At 44.8% G+C, this 13762-nt stretch overlaps 1 protein-coding gene across 2 annotated transcripts; it reads right to left on the bottom strand.

Annotated features, from left to right (window-relative positions):
• Positions 1-860: 860 nt before the first annotated feature.
• XPC (XPC complex subunit, DNA damage recognition and repair factor) lies at positions 861-13762 on the bottom strand. Of its 2 annotated transcripts, XR_014184756.1 has the most exons (17): positions 13589-13762; positions 12231-12426; positions 11410-11534; positions 10481-10604; positions 9508-9592; positions 9063-9220; positions 8730-8850; positions 8011-8100; positions 6653-7585; positions 6040-6200; positions 5118-5199; positions 4526-4660; positions 3863-4032; positions 3473-3566; positions 2889-2978; positions 1572-2220; positions 861-1298 (listed from the first exon to the last, which is right to left on the bottom strand). XR_014184756.1 is itself a non-coding variant. In XM_082059921.1 (16 exons), exons 1-16 carry the CDS (start codon positions 13689-13691, stop codon positions 2008-2010), a joined length of 2880 nt encoding a protein of 959 aa, XP_081916047.1. In that variant the 5' UTR covers positions 13692-13762; the 3' UTR covers positions 861-2007. The 2 variants fall into 2 exon arrangements, 1 of the variants encoding a protein (XP_081916047.1); XM_082059921.1 differs by having other exon boundaries at positions 861-2220.

Raw genomic sequence — 13762 nt, 5'->3', positions numbered from 1 at the left:
TTATTACATGTAAGTATTGTGTGTTTCATGTCCAGGAACAGTGTCCAGGTACATGGACAATTTGCAGCTTCCACGTGAACTGATTTGCTGTTGTTGAGAAGTGTGCAGTTGGGATTTGTTTAGGCTGCAAGTATCTCCCCATTCTGGGGAGCAGGTTCTTGGTACCAGCAGAGCTGCTGTATCTACACTCGAGGTGATGAAAGGCCAATTCCCACCTACTGTGGTTTTACTCCCCATTACTGCTTAAGTAACTTCCTTCCATAAGATTATTTGAAAACTATGATGGTTCAGCGTGACTGGATACAGCCTCTTGTATTTTTAAAGAGGCTGGGGCTTCACCTGTGCATCCAACAGCTTAAAATACTTCTATCTTTACAGACTCATGTGCGCACAGGAACAATGTAAAATCAAATATGATTCTTCTCATGGACAAGAACTTTGTGTTGCTCAGGCTGGGTGTGCTGGTGGAGCCAAAGCTCCATTTCATTGCACGTACACAAACAAGGTTTCTATGGCAACAAGTGAAACTGATATTTCTCTTGCTTCCTGACCAAAATCGGACAGAACACGTACCTGATCTGTCCATCATCCGCTTTGGTGTCCCTTAAAACATATTTACTCACCCCCTGTGTGCTTAGAGGAGAACTTGCTGCCTGAATTTTGCCTGAAGCATTATAGACAGGTCATATCCACTCCCCTAAGCTACATCTTACATTGCTTTTATTCAGAATTTGGTAACAAAGACTAAAAACTCCGAATGAAAACCCTTAACATAAATCCAATTTGCAAGCGGTCAGCCCTGGGCTTTGTGACTCCTGTCCCTTCCAGGCACACAGAAGAACGAGCAGGCTGGACGGAGGTGGAACAGAAAACATTCTCTTTCTTCCATACTTTATTTTGTTCTACAAATACAGTATAAAAATAGACTTTTTTTCTGCACAAAATTAAATGTAAGCCATTTTCTTGCATTTCCATCTTTCTCTGGGACAGTGTCCAGCAATGACTGGACTGTATTCCCCCCTATTTTTAAAGAGCCAGTGTCAGTGTAACTTAATTATATTACAAAATTATTTAATTATAAAAATACTACTAAAGAAAGAGCAGCATTTCTATTAAAAAAAACTGCAGGAAAAGCTTGTGTGGATGTAACATTCCTTAAAGGTTTTTAAATGTTTAACTACTGAATAACATTTCCAAGAGCTCTCTGGTTTCAGTCACTTTGTTTCAGCCAACGACGCTCAGCCAGTTTCAGGTGGTTTTTGCCCCCAACATATCCACATAGTCTTGATGAAACAAAACTGAAACAAATATGCATATATTTAAATGACTTAAGACATATTTCACCTTAAGTTTGAAAAGGGGACGGGGCTTCTCTCTTCTAATACACAAGATTTCTGGAAGTAAAGGGAGAAAAGGCTGAAAACCCCAACCAGAGTTGTCACGAAAGGCAGGGATTCAGAAAGTAAATGTTCAGATTCCCCCAAATCTTGGTTGTATCCTTTTTTACACCTAAAGGGAAGTATTTTGTCTCACTGGGATTGAGAGACAGTCAGAGCAGAACTCGGCCTCACCGATTTGGAAAAGATCCAAATAAAGAGCGTGCCAGGCGTCCTTTGGCCAGTTCACCACAGGCTGTTCAACAGCAGCTCCGTTCCTTAGTTCTGGGCAAGCAGGAAAAGATGGAAAGGAGAAAAATGGGCAAGGACAGTGGCAGTGAAAGGAATGGCGCAAACCCCAGAATTATTAGTGCTGAGCGACACAAAAGAGCAAAAAACCCCAGCAACACAAAGCGATGTTCTGAGAAGGTCCAACTGCACATCTGCTTCCAAGCCCAAGGGGAAAGGGGTGAACCGTGATACCAAAAGAAACTCTTGATACTGAATTAGGTGGATCCTCACAGCTCAGAAACACAAGCACAGTGCAAGATTAAGTCCTTAACTAGCAAAGGATACTTCGCTGTGACTATTGTTCTTGCATCTGGAAATGGCAAAGAAATACGTCTTCTGATCACAGTTTCTCGAAAGGGAACAACTGTGCTGCTTCTCCTTTCTTTTCCCGCTTGCTTTTTCTGGTTGTGTTGCTTTCTTTCGTTTTCTCTAACTGGCGATTCTGGGGCCAATAAATGGCCGTGTTCCCTACTGCAGTCTCTGAACTTGGACCTTCCTCTTCATCAGAAGAGAATCCATCTCCTTTCTGTGCCTCAGGTGCTGATGGCTCCGTCTGCAAAAAACAGGCCCAAAAATCAAAAAGGTGCTCTAGAAATCACCCACAACTACCCCTTTCTAAAGGGCTCGTCTTCCATCGCAGCGACACTTGGTGACATTACTGGAGTTGGCTGCTCTGCTCTGGGCTCTCCCCCAAAGTGATGTGGTTCTACTCCTGGATGTCGAACATTCTTTCAACATTACCAAAATAATTTTGGCTGCAGAAGAATGAAAATAAACCTGCTTTAAAGAGATGACACCTTTCGCCTTTCCTAATGGGGAAAAGATTAAGAACTAAACCATCTGGCTTCATAACAAAAAGCAGCCTTTTTCATCCTGTGAGCTACTTGCTTGGTTTGGAGGAATAAATCTAGGAACGGGGTGTGTCAAAACAGAAAATAATACCAAAAACCGATGCTTTAGGAAACACTAATCTCTTGGTAATTGATAATGAATCTTTCATGGACGTGAGCACATCAGATTTCTGGTGTATTTTTTTTACTAGTTGCTAGTCACATGGATACAACAGGAAAGATGATTCTTTGAGCAACTACGCTCTGGAAGTTCTACACAAAGAACTGGAAACAAAACACATCGGAAAGACTGGAAAAAAACCCCCAAAACAACCTCTTGATAGAGAAATCTCATCCTGAAAAAGAAATCACTGCTAGAAATGCAGAATACCTTGAGGGAGTAGCGCTGCTTCAGTCGCTCTCTGATGAGAAGTCCTTTTGTCAGCAGCTTCCAGTTCCCCAGAGCCCTTTTTTCACGTTTCTGTGTGGGATTGTTATTGAAATAGAGTTGACTGTTGGAAGTTTCAATGTGTTTATGCCCACAGAAAACACAAGATTGAAGATTTTAAACTGCCATTAAAAAAACCCTCACACTAACTTAAATGTGTCATGTTAAAAGATAATAGGCCAACAGGACTCTTAAAATATGTTGGTGTCCAATTATCTGCTAAATACGCTAATTACTGTCACTTTCTAATGTGCACCCCAACTGTGTAAGCGACATCAGGACCAGTTCCGAAAGTCTAACCTCATATGTGCATATTTATTTTTGTTTCCCAGCAGCTATGAAAACTCTTCCAGAGTTCACCCATTGCAGATCCCGCACTCTGGACAGCAAGCCCCAAATGGGGTATTTGGGGGATGCCAGTAGCCCCTGGGTCACAGAATTCCGTGTCTGTTCCTTACACAGCTCACCCTTGTTTGACTGTCCACAGTTACTTAATACATTTCACAATGAGGAAGATAAGAAATCACCTCCTTCTCTTTCTTTTCCATTTCTGCTTGTTCGTTCTCCCAGGCAGCGAGGAGGATGTCCTTATACTCCTCACAGACAATGTAGCCATCGGTACTAGGAAGGAGAACACAATCCTCTGTCAGCTACTAGAAGAGAAAGAAAGGGAGCAAATGCCTGCTGACCCAGCTAAAACAAAACTACTGGTTGTTCACAGAACCGTCTGTCTCATGGGACCTGCATGTGTAACTCATCACTGATCCTCCCCACACTTCAAGTCCCTTCTGTGTGCCAGGGCCACTCACTCCACCGCCACTACCAGCACAAAAGAGGACATGAACTCCTTAACACAGGGTGTAGAGCTTCTGCAGGACACCAAAATCTATCAGCTGCAGCAAAGCGGCTTTACATACACTGGGTGCGAGTAGCCGCCGTGGAAATCAAACCCCGTGATGGCCTGAGCGCAGTCGATGTCCAGCTTCCGCGCCAATCTGTTCAGGTTTGGGAGTCTCAGCTGCACACAGCCAACGGGTAACATGGAGGGCAGGAAGAGATAGACGTTTCCGTATTCATTCCGAGGAACCTGTTGTCGTAAAAATTGAAGAGGAATGGTGACACTTCTGCACTCTGGGAGGGTGAAAATCCCTGCTGCAGCTCAGGGACTCTCCTTTCCTTCTGACCTGCTACATTCCACTCTACTATTCAGTATTCACATGACAAGACACAAGCCGAGATTATAGCTGCGTGGTTATCTCCTAGTTATGTTCTCTGCCCTGGCCTCGTTACTCAGGCTGTAATGCAGAGAATTAGCAAAACAAATGTAGCGTAGGCAAATTAGATCAACAAAATTACAAAGTCAGCAGTCTGCGCTGCCAGCACGCATTACTTGTATTCAGTAAAGAAAGGCCTTGGTGTAGTTTTGACCATTTCTCCCCGGGTAGAGTTACCTCAGAAGTCTTAATCCTGAATCCAGATGTTATTGACCGATCTCACCTCTGAAACGTGCAAATTGTGGAAAAATAAAGCCCATAGCTCCATACAAACAAACACTTCCAGGCCTCTGCCTTTCCAGGTACCTTTCCATCCACTGCTATAGGTGGCTGATACTCCTCTGTCTGCCAGCGACCGAACAGCGCCAGGTCCTCTTTGTCGCGGTTTGCAGGCTCGGCCAGGCGGGCCTTCCTCGCCTGGTTGGAATATCCTTTCACCATCTGTGCAAACACAACGCCCAAGGCTGTAACACCAACACCAGAAGCTGCCAAGTGATTTCAGACTTTCTTAGGACATCAAAGGAGAAGGCTCTGGGCGGGAAGAAATGCCTATTTTCTAGCTTCAGTATCCATTGTTTATAAATGATAATCCACAACACCTGCATGCAGAGAGCCAGATCCTGCAGTTCATCTAAAATGCTAGGATGCCTTTGAAGAGGATGAAAAGGGTGAGGTTCTGCTAGATACCCTTGCAGTCGGAAGAAAAGACAGCTGGGCTTTGGGTAACGCGTAGGAGCTACAGGCACAGTAGGTGGACAGATTCATGATGCAGCTACCACAAAGCATGCAAGTGAGAAATCTTCCTCTGCTGACAGAGAGAAGGCAAAAACCAAACCAGAATTGAGCTTGAGCTTTAGAGGGCAGACATGCTGCACAGAAGGAAGTCAAACCCTCTTACTTTGTAAGGCGCTTCTCCGATCCTCACCACCCGAGCTTGCTTCAGCCACGTGTCCCTGGAGTGCAGCGTGTGTACACAGTCTCTGAAAAGGCCAGAAAGAAGGAGCATAGGAGTTTTGAAGTGTCTCCGTAAGAGATTTCCTAACTGTTTTGCACACTAGGAATTGAAAAAAAGCTCTAAGTGATACACAAGTGCTACCTAAGCAGCTAAATGCCTCACCCTGTCTCTGCACACAGCCGAGCCCACTGCTGATACCATCGTGATCTTAGAATCATAGAACAGAATCATGGAATCATTTCAGTTGGAAGAGACCCTCACGATCATCAAGTCCAACCATAATCTAACCCTAATCCTAGCACTAAACAATGTCTTTAAGTACCTTGTCTAAACTCCTTTTAAACCCCTGCAGGGATGGTGACTCCACCACTGCCCTGGGCAGCCTGTTCCAATGCCCGATAGCCCTTTCCAGGAAGAATTTTTTCCTAATATCCAATCTAAACCTTCCTGACACAACTTGAGGCCATTTCCTCTTGTTCTATCACTTACTACTTGGTAGAAGAGACCAACACCCTCCATGCTCCAACCTCCTTTCAGGCAGTTGCAGACAGTGATAAGTTCTCCCCTCAGCCTCCTGCTCTCCATGCTGAACAGCCCCAGTTCCCTCAACTGCTGCTCATCACACTTGTGCTCCAGCCCCTCACCAGCTTCATCGCCTCCTCTGCGCTCCCTCTAGTACCTCAATGTCCTTCTTATGATGAGGGGCCCAAAACTGAACCCAGGATTCAAGGTGGGGCCTCATCAGTGCCGAGTACAGTGGCGCAATCACTTCTCTAGTCCTGCTGGCCACACTATGATTCACAAATCAGCTCTTAAATTTGCTACAAAGATCAGAGTCGCACAGGACAAGACGTGCAGCACTCACCTGGAGTAGACGGCCTCCCCCCTGCAGTACCCCAGGACAGCGGCCGACTCGGGATAGATCGCCTGGTATTTCAGGAGGTGCCTCTTCAGCGCGTACAGAGGGTGGTTTTTGTACTCTCCAATTGCTGTTGGCAGAGGCTGATCTTGAAGCTTAACTTGAAACTGTAGGAATGACACAAAGAAGAGTGATTTCACAACTCTTTTGCACTACCCTTTGTAATAAAATAAGAATGATCACAGTTTGGATCAAAGGAAAAAAACACCAGAAACTCACATGAGACAACAGACCAAACCATTCTTGTTGCAAATATGTACTTATACGTGTACTCAGTTCTACGCATTTTAAAGACTGAGAATGCTAAACTGCACGGAAACCACACTAGCAAGCTTCCAGCATGGGCTCTCTGGTACTTTTGCTACCCAGATTTCTCTGAACAGCCTCCATGTGATATTATTTTAATCTAACATTGTATATTCCCTTTAAAACATGCTCAATCTGAACATTTCAAGCTCAAAGACAACTTTCCTTTCTCATGGAAAGATGTTTGCCTGAATGAGAATCCAAGGACTGGACTCCTGGCACTAAATGTCCTGAAAGACCTATTGCCATTTACCTCGTTTTCCTCTTTCTTGTCCCTTTCCACATAGGGAGTTTTATAGGGCTGCAGTGTCTCCTCCCACCACTCAGGGTCCACACGACTCTTCCTCGTTGCCGTCATCCATACCGGGTCGTATCTTTGCGTCACATCCCTCACGCTCCCATCGTTGTCGAACCCCACGATATAGAAAAGCGGCTTTGTGGCGTACGTGAAGCACAGCTGGGGCTGCCCAACGTTCCCGTGAACGCAGTCTACACACACCCACTTGTCCTCGCATTCAAGGAAAACCTCCAGCCACTGGTCTGTGCCCGTCTTCCTTAGCTCCTGCTGTCCATCATCCTCATCACTAGAAATTATTTTGTTTCTCTTTTTCTGTGTGTGAGGCACAGGTGGAGCTGTACTTTCCGCTGGCTTATGATCAGCTTCCTGTGAATTTTTGGATAGCCTTGATTCTGAAGTCTCAGTTTTTGGGCTTTTTATAGCTGTTACCTTTGACTTCTGGGAGCCCAGTGAGCTCCTTGGTCTTTTAGGGACAGTTTCAAAATCCTCATCAGAGACATCACTCTCCTCCTCTGAAACCTCAAAGTCCGAACCGCTGCCCTCATCGCTTCCACTGTCTTCTTTGTAACACACTTTGGAGGCCACTCGTCTCCGGCGATCATTCTTGGGCCGGACGGGCACATCTTTTTCTGCTAAACTGCTTTCCCTGTTACTAGATTCCTTCTGTTTCTGGCTGCCTGTAGTCAGCTTTGACTTGTGTGTCCTTTTGGTCTGAGCAGTTTTGTGTGTCTTTGGCTCCTTATTGTCTTCTTCACTCTCTGAGGATTCTTCCTCGCATTTGGCTTTTCTGCAGGGGCGTTTTTTTGCCACGGCCTTGGGTGTTGTGGCAGAGCTCTTCTTACCCTCAGAGGTACTGCTGAGAGACTGCCTGTTGGATGAGCTTTTTCCCTGCAAAGAAAAAGCCTACGTCACTTTTCTTACCACAGCTAAGAATATGTTAAAAGAAAGACTGGAATCAGCGCAAGGTACGTGCAGACCAAAGGTTGGCAGGCATGGTCAGTCTGCATGTCTTGGGGACTTGAAAGCTTCAGGCAAATGGCTGAAGAGAGTTTACTCAAGCAGCAAACGTTCACTGTCTAAGTTTTAAAGAAATTTAAAACCACTGAAGCATAAGAAGTCTTTGCTGAAACACTTTTTTTTTAAGGAGAAACCTAAAGGTTAAGGGTTTCTGTCTTGTGTGTTACAGTCAGAACAGTCATCACCCTGGTTAACGCAGTAAACAATTCATCTCAAGCTGCAACAGTCGGAAAGTTTTTCAATCCTACTCTAAACCAGTAACCTATTCCTTATTCCACACACTCAACAAAAACTACCTTTGCGCTTGTCTCCTTGAGAGGAATAGGCTGAAAAGACAACACGAGGCGACACAGCAGCTGTAATGCTCGCAGAATAATTAAAAATATCTGCAAAAGAAAAAACAAAGCATTTTTAACTACTTCTTAAGGTATATGAAAAAGAATCTTAAAACTCTTACAAGATGGGTTCTATAACAAATAATTGCTTGCTTTGTCCCAGAGGTGACACCTCTGCATTTCCACAGCAAGGCACAGCAGAACACAGAGCGTGCAGTGACACTAACCAGAACTACTCTGTTTCCCCAAAAATAAGACTTACCCCAAAAATAAGCCCTAGCATGATTTTTCAGGACTTTTGAGGATGCTTGAAATACAAGCCGCACTCCAAAATAAGCCCTAGTTACAGTTCATTAAAGAAGTCAATTTGAATAGTGTCCAGGCAGCTATACATGTAAAAAAGTAGTAAGTTTTGCAGCAAAAATTAATATAAGACGCAGTCTTATTTTCGGGGAAACAGGGTAGAGGCTCCAGTCAGGCACAATTCAAACTGAAGAACTGAATCACAGAAGGACTTCAGCTAAAAATACAACAGAAAAAGCCATGGAATTACCTCAGTCACCAATTTGTTTCCTCCAAATCCATCCCTCAGACACCACTTTGCGTGTGACCTGACAGCACTACAGCAACGATCCAACCTGCAAACCCAGCGACCAACCCCGCGCTTCCCAGTCACTTACATGAACCAACTCTTCCTCATCTCGTGCAGCATAGATGGCAAAACGCTTCTCGAAGGTCGACTGAAGGGACTCCCCTTTTTCCATGGAAAGCTCAGCATTGACAGTGAAGGTTCCAACAAACCTGAAATACGAGACACCTACTTACTGGCTGGTGTCTGTGACTGCATTCTTAAACTTCACAGTTTATCCTTTCCTCCTGTAAAAAGGACTCTCACCTTTGTATTTAAAATCAGAAGAAACGCTGAAAATTGGTGATTATACTACATTTACCCCCCTTCCTGAACCCTGATTCTACATTCTATGCGACAGCATGATTAGGAGAGAGAGTTTTACCATTTCACCAAGTTGGACAGGTAGAGAAGGTTCACTTGGTCTGCAGGCACTTTTGTGAAGCGCGTGGGGATGATGGACAGACCGATGGCATGAAGATCTGTCTGGCTGCAGATCCTGTTCCGATAGAAACCATTTGCTAATAAACACAAGAGGTGAACCTGAGAGAAAAAAGTTCCTGTAGTGAGTTCACAAGAGATTGTTGGAACTATTGTCCCTGGTACAGATGAGGAAGGCTTTACTGCTGCTTTTAACAGAAACAAGCAACAGTGAAGCCTCCCGAGTATACAGAGGGTGGACACAGGGCTTCTCCAGACCACAGCTTTTTTTTCATTCCTAGCCATGGCCCCACATGATTTGCTCAAAATTAGTTTCTTCTTCATTACAAATCAGTTCAGACACCTTTACGCTCAATTGTTTCTCTGCCAGGTTTCTCTGCCATCAATACCTTGTGTGTGTCCTCACGAACCTCCTTGCTGAAACGTTTCATCATTCTCCGAAGATACGTCTCAAACTCGGCTTTCCTTTTTTCGCTGTGTGAGATTACAGAAGAAATGGATGTTGTGGGTTTTCTATGGACCTGCTTTTCTAGATTCCTGAACTGGCTCACTTCTCAAAGAGAATCCATCCCAGAGAAGCTTCTGTGCACACTTAACAGAAGTTTAGTTACTGGCTCTGTGAACAGACACGCAGGCTGCACACAGCTAATCAACTGGGAACTTCATGTACCAAATTCCTGAGATCTCGAGTATATTCAGATAGCCTAAAACTCCACCTGACTTTATGTGCGTACAGTGTCCCACCAGACAGCTTTGGATCGCTCCATTCTAAATTTGTAGTTCACTGTCTGATCTGTTTGATTTTCAGATTACAGCTAGCATTCCATTCAGATTCCTGGAAAAATGGTTTTCTCTTCATTGATGAAGTCTTTCAACTTATAGGCAACTGACATTCTGGTTTCTTTGTTATGAAGGGTGGCCTCCAGCTGCCACACAAAGCAAACCCTCCTTGCTATAATGCTCCCAGATGCCGAGGGTGTTCATTTGATCTATTCACACCCCAGCTATGGACACAAAGAAACTTCTACCTGAGCTGTTAAGACATTTACAATACAACGATGCCATTCACCCACAGCTCTCCTTGAAGAGAGCTACTATTGTTTGGAAAAGTGGATATTAAAGCACGGTGATTTACACACTTGATTTTCAAGGAAGCTGAAAAACCTCCATTCCCACAAACTGAAGAGTTTTGGTACAACTGTCAGTGTGTGAACTGTTCTCCATTCCATGACCTCACATCATTCCCACTCAACAGTCTGCACAAAGTGGGGATTTCTACCCAGAGCAGATCAAGTCAGTGACAGCGAGGACTATTTTTAACTTCATCCTTTAACAGCCGTCCATTGCCTTCCCTGTTCTTACCTCCTCTGTCTTTTCTTCATCTGCTCTGGGGTTTCAATCTCTATCTCGACAGGATTGCTTGGCAGTGCCATTGCTGGAAGAACAGCAGCTTCTTCTAACTTATCTGTGGCAGGTTCCTGGAGTTCTGCAAAAAGAAAATATTACTAAATGACAAGTAAACACGGAATAGTTCCCCCAGAGAGGGCTGGCAATAGGATAAGAACCTACCCATTCATGTTCAAGTGTTCAAACCACGTACAAGCAGAATGTACCCAGTAATTACCAGCTCCTGCATCTTCCATAAGACTGTGTATGCTCCGTTATTTCAAATAACTGCGGGATTCCAGTCACTTGCTGTTGAGGAATCAGCTCAGCACAGTCTAATGGCAAGTGGCTGTCACAAGCAAACTCAATCAGGAGAAAGGTGCATGAAGCAGATGTGATTTGAAGGGTACTTGTAGAGTAGCAAAGAAAAAACTGACAACTGTTCACTTTAGAATGCATAAATCTTTAGTGGAAAAATACGAAGATTACGATCACCATGATTCTTATCACAGTTTGTTGATGGCCACCTAATCGAAGAGCTCAGTTGGTTGCATCTTCACTCTCCTTTACCTGGAAATTGCAGTTTTGAATCTTCAAATCGTCTCATTCTTAGCTGCTCAATATTAGACAACACAAACACCTGAGAAGGTGCTTTGTGCATTGTAGCATAATTTTAACATATGCCAACAAATCAGGTCAGTAGTTGTGTAGGTTTTTTTGCTTTGGAACCATTCTAGAAGCATTGTGAGATATGAGCTTTTAAAAATACAGATAGGCACATGGAGCACGCTTTAGGTATACAGAGTATATATATTTACCAGAGAAATGGTTCAAAAATCTAATTACAAATGAAAAGGTATTTAAGAATATTTACTCCCTAAAACAGATAAACATATAACTTTTACCTTCCACATCCTCCCATTCATCTTCGCTTTCATCATCATCACCAGCATTGTCTTCATCCATCTCTTTTTTAACAGGGGATTCTCTCTTCAATTTTATCTCCTTCTGAGGGGGCTTCAGTGAGTCACTGTTAAAATTATCAAAATGGCTTTAGCACCAGGAAGTGCAAGTGCTTGTTTACTTAAGAAAAACGGAGAAAGAACACACTAAAAATAGGGAAATAAATGAAGCATGACCTCTGCATCAGTAACAACTGATTGAGTGTTTGACAATTAAACCACAGACACCTTCTCTGTAAAGCAAACCATCTTTGCCATAAATAACCATGGGCTCAACAGCACAACACTTTTTCAGTGCAAACTTAGGTCCTGCTTCTGCAAGGATATTTAGGAAGGAAGATCCCTGAACCTACAAAAGGCCCCATCCTTGAGAACAGGTTGTACAAATGGAGAAATGGTTCACTGAATCATTTGTTCTTACTGAACCTGTAAATCATACTGAAATAGGAACTGTTTCTTTTTCACTACACTAATATGCAAGGCTCTGGCTGGCCAGTGAAATGAGACCAATCACTTTAATTTCTTTTTATTAATTCAGTTGCTATAGCAATCTCCATGGGCAAACTGTGCTGATATCATCATGCATTTGTTTCCCATACAGACGATCTCCCTCCAGACTGACTCTGCAATGAATAAGATGCTACTTCGGATCAGCTGTTAACACAAATTGTATTGACAGCCTAAAAAAAACCTGCTCACTAAACAAATAACATGTAACCATGAAAAAAAGAGCTCCTATAGACTCGAATGATAAGTACACTTACCTGCATGTTTCCTCTTCGTTGTCATTCTCTTTATTTCTAGTAACTTTCTTGTTTTCTTTTATTAGTGATTTTGCTCCTTGTTTTGAAGGCTTATTTTCTGAGTTGGAAACTGCAGTATCACAATCTTCTTCCTTCTTCCTAGCCAGAGCTTTTGAGTCATTCTTCTTTATAATGGGCTTCTTTTTTACAATATCATCTGCATGGGACAGAAGAAAAGAAGATATGTTACAGGATGAAGTTGCATCTCCATGGAAATCAGAAACAATACTGCCACGGCCTTCATTAGAGCCAGCTACAGATGAAATGAGCACTGACAATGTCAAGCATGTAGTTGTTTCTGAAAAAACAGGTAAGAAGAGAGAGTGCAGAGGAGGCCATAACGTTGATGAGGGGCTGGAGCACAAGTGTGATGAGGAGTGGGTGAGGGAGCTGGGGCTGTTCAGCCTGGAGAACAGGAGCTGAGGGGAGACCTTATCGCTGTCTGCAACTGCCTGAAAGGAGGTTGGAGCATGGAGGGTGTTGGTCTCTTCTCCCAAGTAACAAGCGGTAGGACAAGAAGAAATGGCCTCAAGTTGTAACGGGGAGGTTTAGATTGGATATTAGGAAAAAATTCTTCACGGAATGGGTTGTCAGGCATTGGAACAGGCTGCCCAGGGCAGTGGTGCAGTCACCATCCCTGCAAGGGTTTAAAAGGCGTTTAGATGAGGTACTTAGGAACATTGTTTAGTGCTAGGGTTAGGTTAGGTTATGGTTGGGCTCGCTGATTCTGAGGGTCTCTTCCAACTGAAATGATTCTATGATTCTATTAATTAAGTGAGACACGTGTAAGAAATATATTTATAATAATGTAACACTCAAGAAGTACATAAAGATTCCTATGGTTTTACCAATGGGGTCAGCTGAGAAACAACCATCGCACTTGCCACTCACAAGAAATTATAACTCTGTGAATCTGCTCTCTGGAGCTTTTTCTCCTGGGACAGAGACCCGCAGGTCCGGCCACCCCAGCCCGCAGCGGGGGGACGCTGAGGTGACACCAGCCTCGCTAAGTGACAACAGCCCTCAGCGGCGGCTCCGTGCCTGGTGTCCAGCCTTTGCCAGCGCTTCCAGACAGCGTTTTGTGGCCAATTTCACACACGGATTTAAACCCCCGATTTCTGCGCGCCAACCCTGCCAACCTCTGGCGCTGTGGAGAACAGTTCTCCGCGCCTCCAGCCTGAGGCACCGGCTCTTTCCCTCAGGGCGGCTGCCGCGGTGCAGAGCTCACACCCGCCCGCCCGGCCCCGCCGAACACCAGGGGCCTGGAGCGGCCCCGCGCCGCGGCGATGGCGCAGCGCCCGGCCCGCCATGGCGCTCACCCTCCTCCTTCTCCTCCGGCTCGTCCCGCGGCGCCCCCAGCCTCCCGGGGCGCCTCTTGCTGGCGGCCGCTGGCCGGGGCGATGCTTTGCGCTTCTTGCCCATGGCGCTCCCGGGCAGCGGGCAAACCGCGGCCCCTCCGCCGGGCCGCCTCGCTGCCCTCCCCGCCGGGCCCC

Source organism: Streptopelia decaocto (genome assembly GCF_964273445.1).
Source record: "Streptopelia decaocto genome assembly, chromosome: 8".
Lineage (NCBI taxonomy): Eukaryota > Metazoa > Chordata > Aves > Columbiformes > Columbidae > Streptopelia > Streptopelia decaocto.
This window is presented reverse-complemented; position numbering and strand designations above follow the sequence as displayed.

Bases quoted from the DNA above. Each gene is read 5' to 3' on its own strand.
- XPC (XM_082059921.1), bottom strand. From the start codon at position 13,691: ATGGGCAAGAAGCGCAAAGCATCGCCCCGGCCAGCGGCCGCCAGCAAG. The intron at 10,605-11,409 runs GTAAAAGTTATA...TTCTTTTTGCAG, and splicing joins TGAATGGGAGGATGTGGAAG to AACTCCAGGAACCTGCCACA. The intron at 8,101-8,729 runs GTAAGTGACTGG...TTTCTTTTGCAG, and splicing joins ATGAGGAAGAGTTGGTTCAT to ATATTTTTAATTATTCTGCG.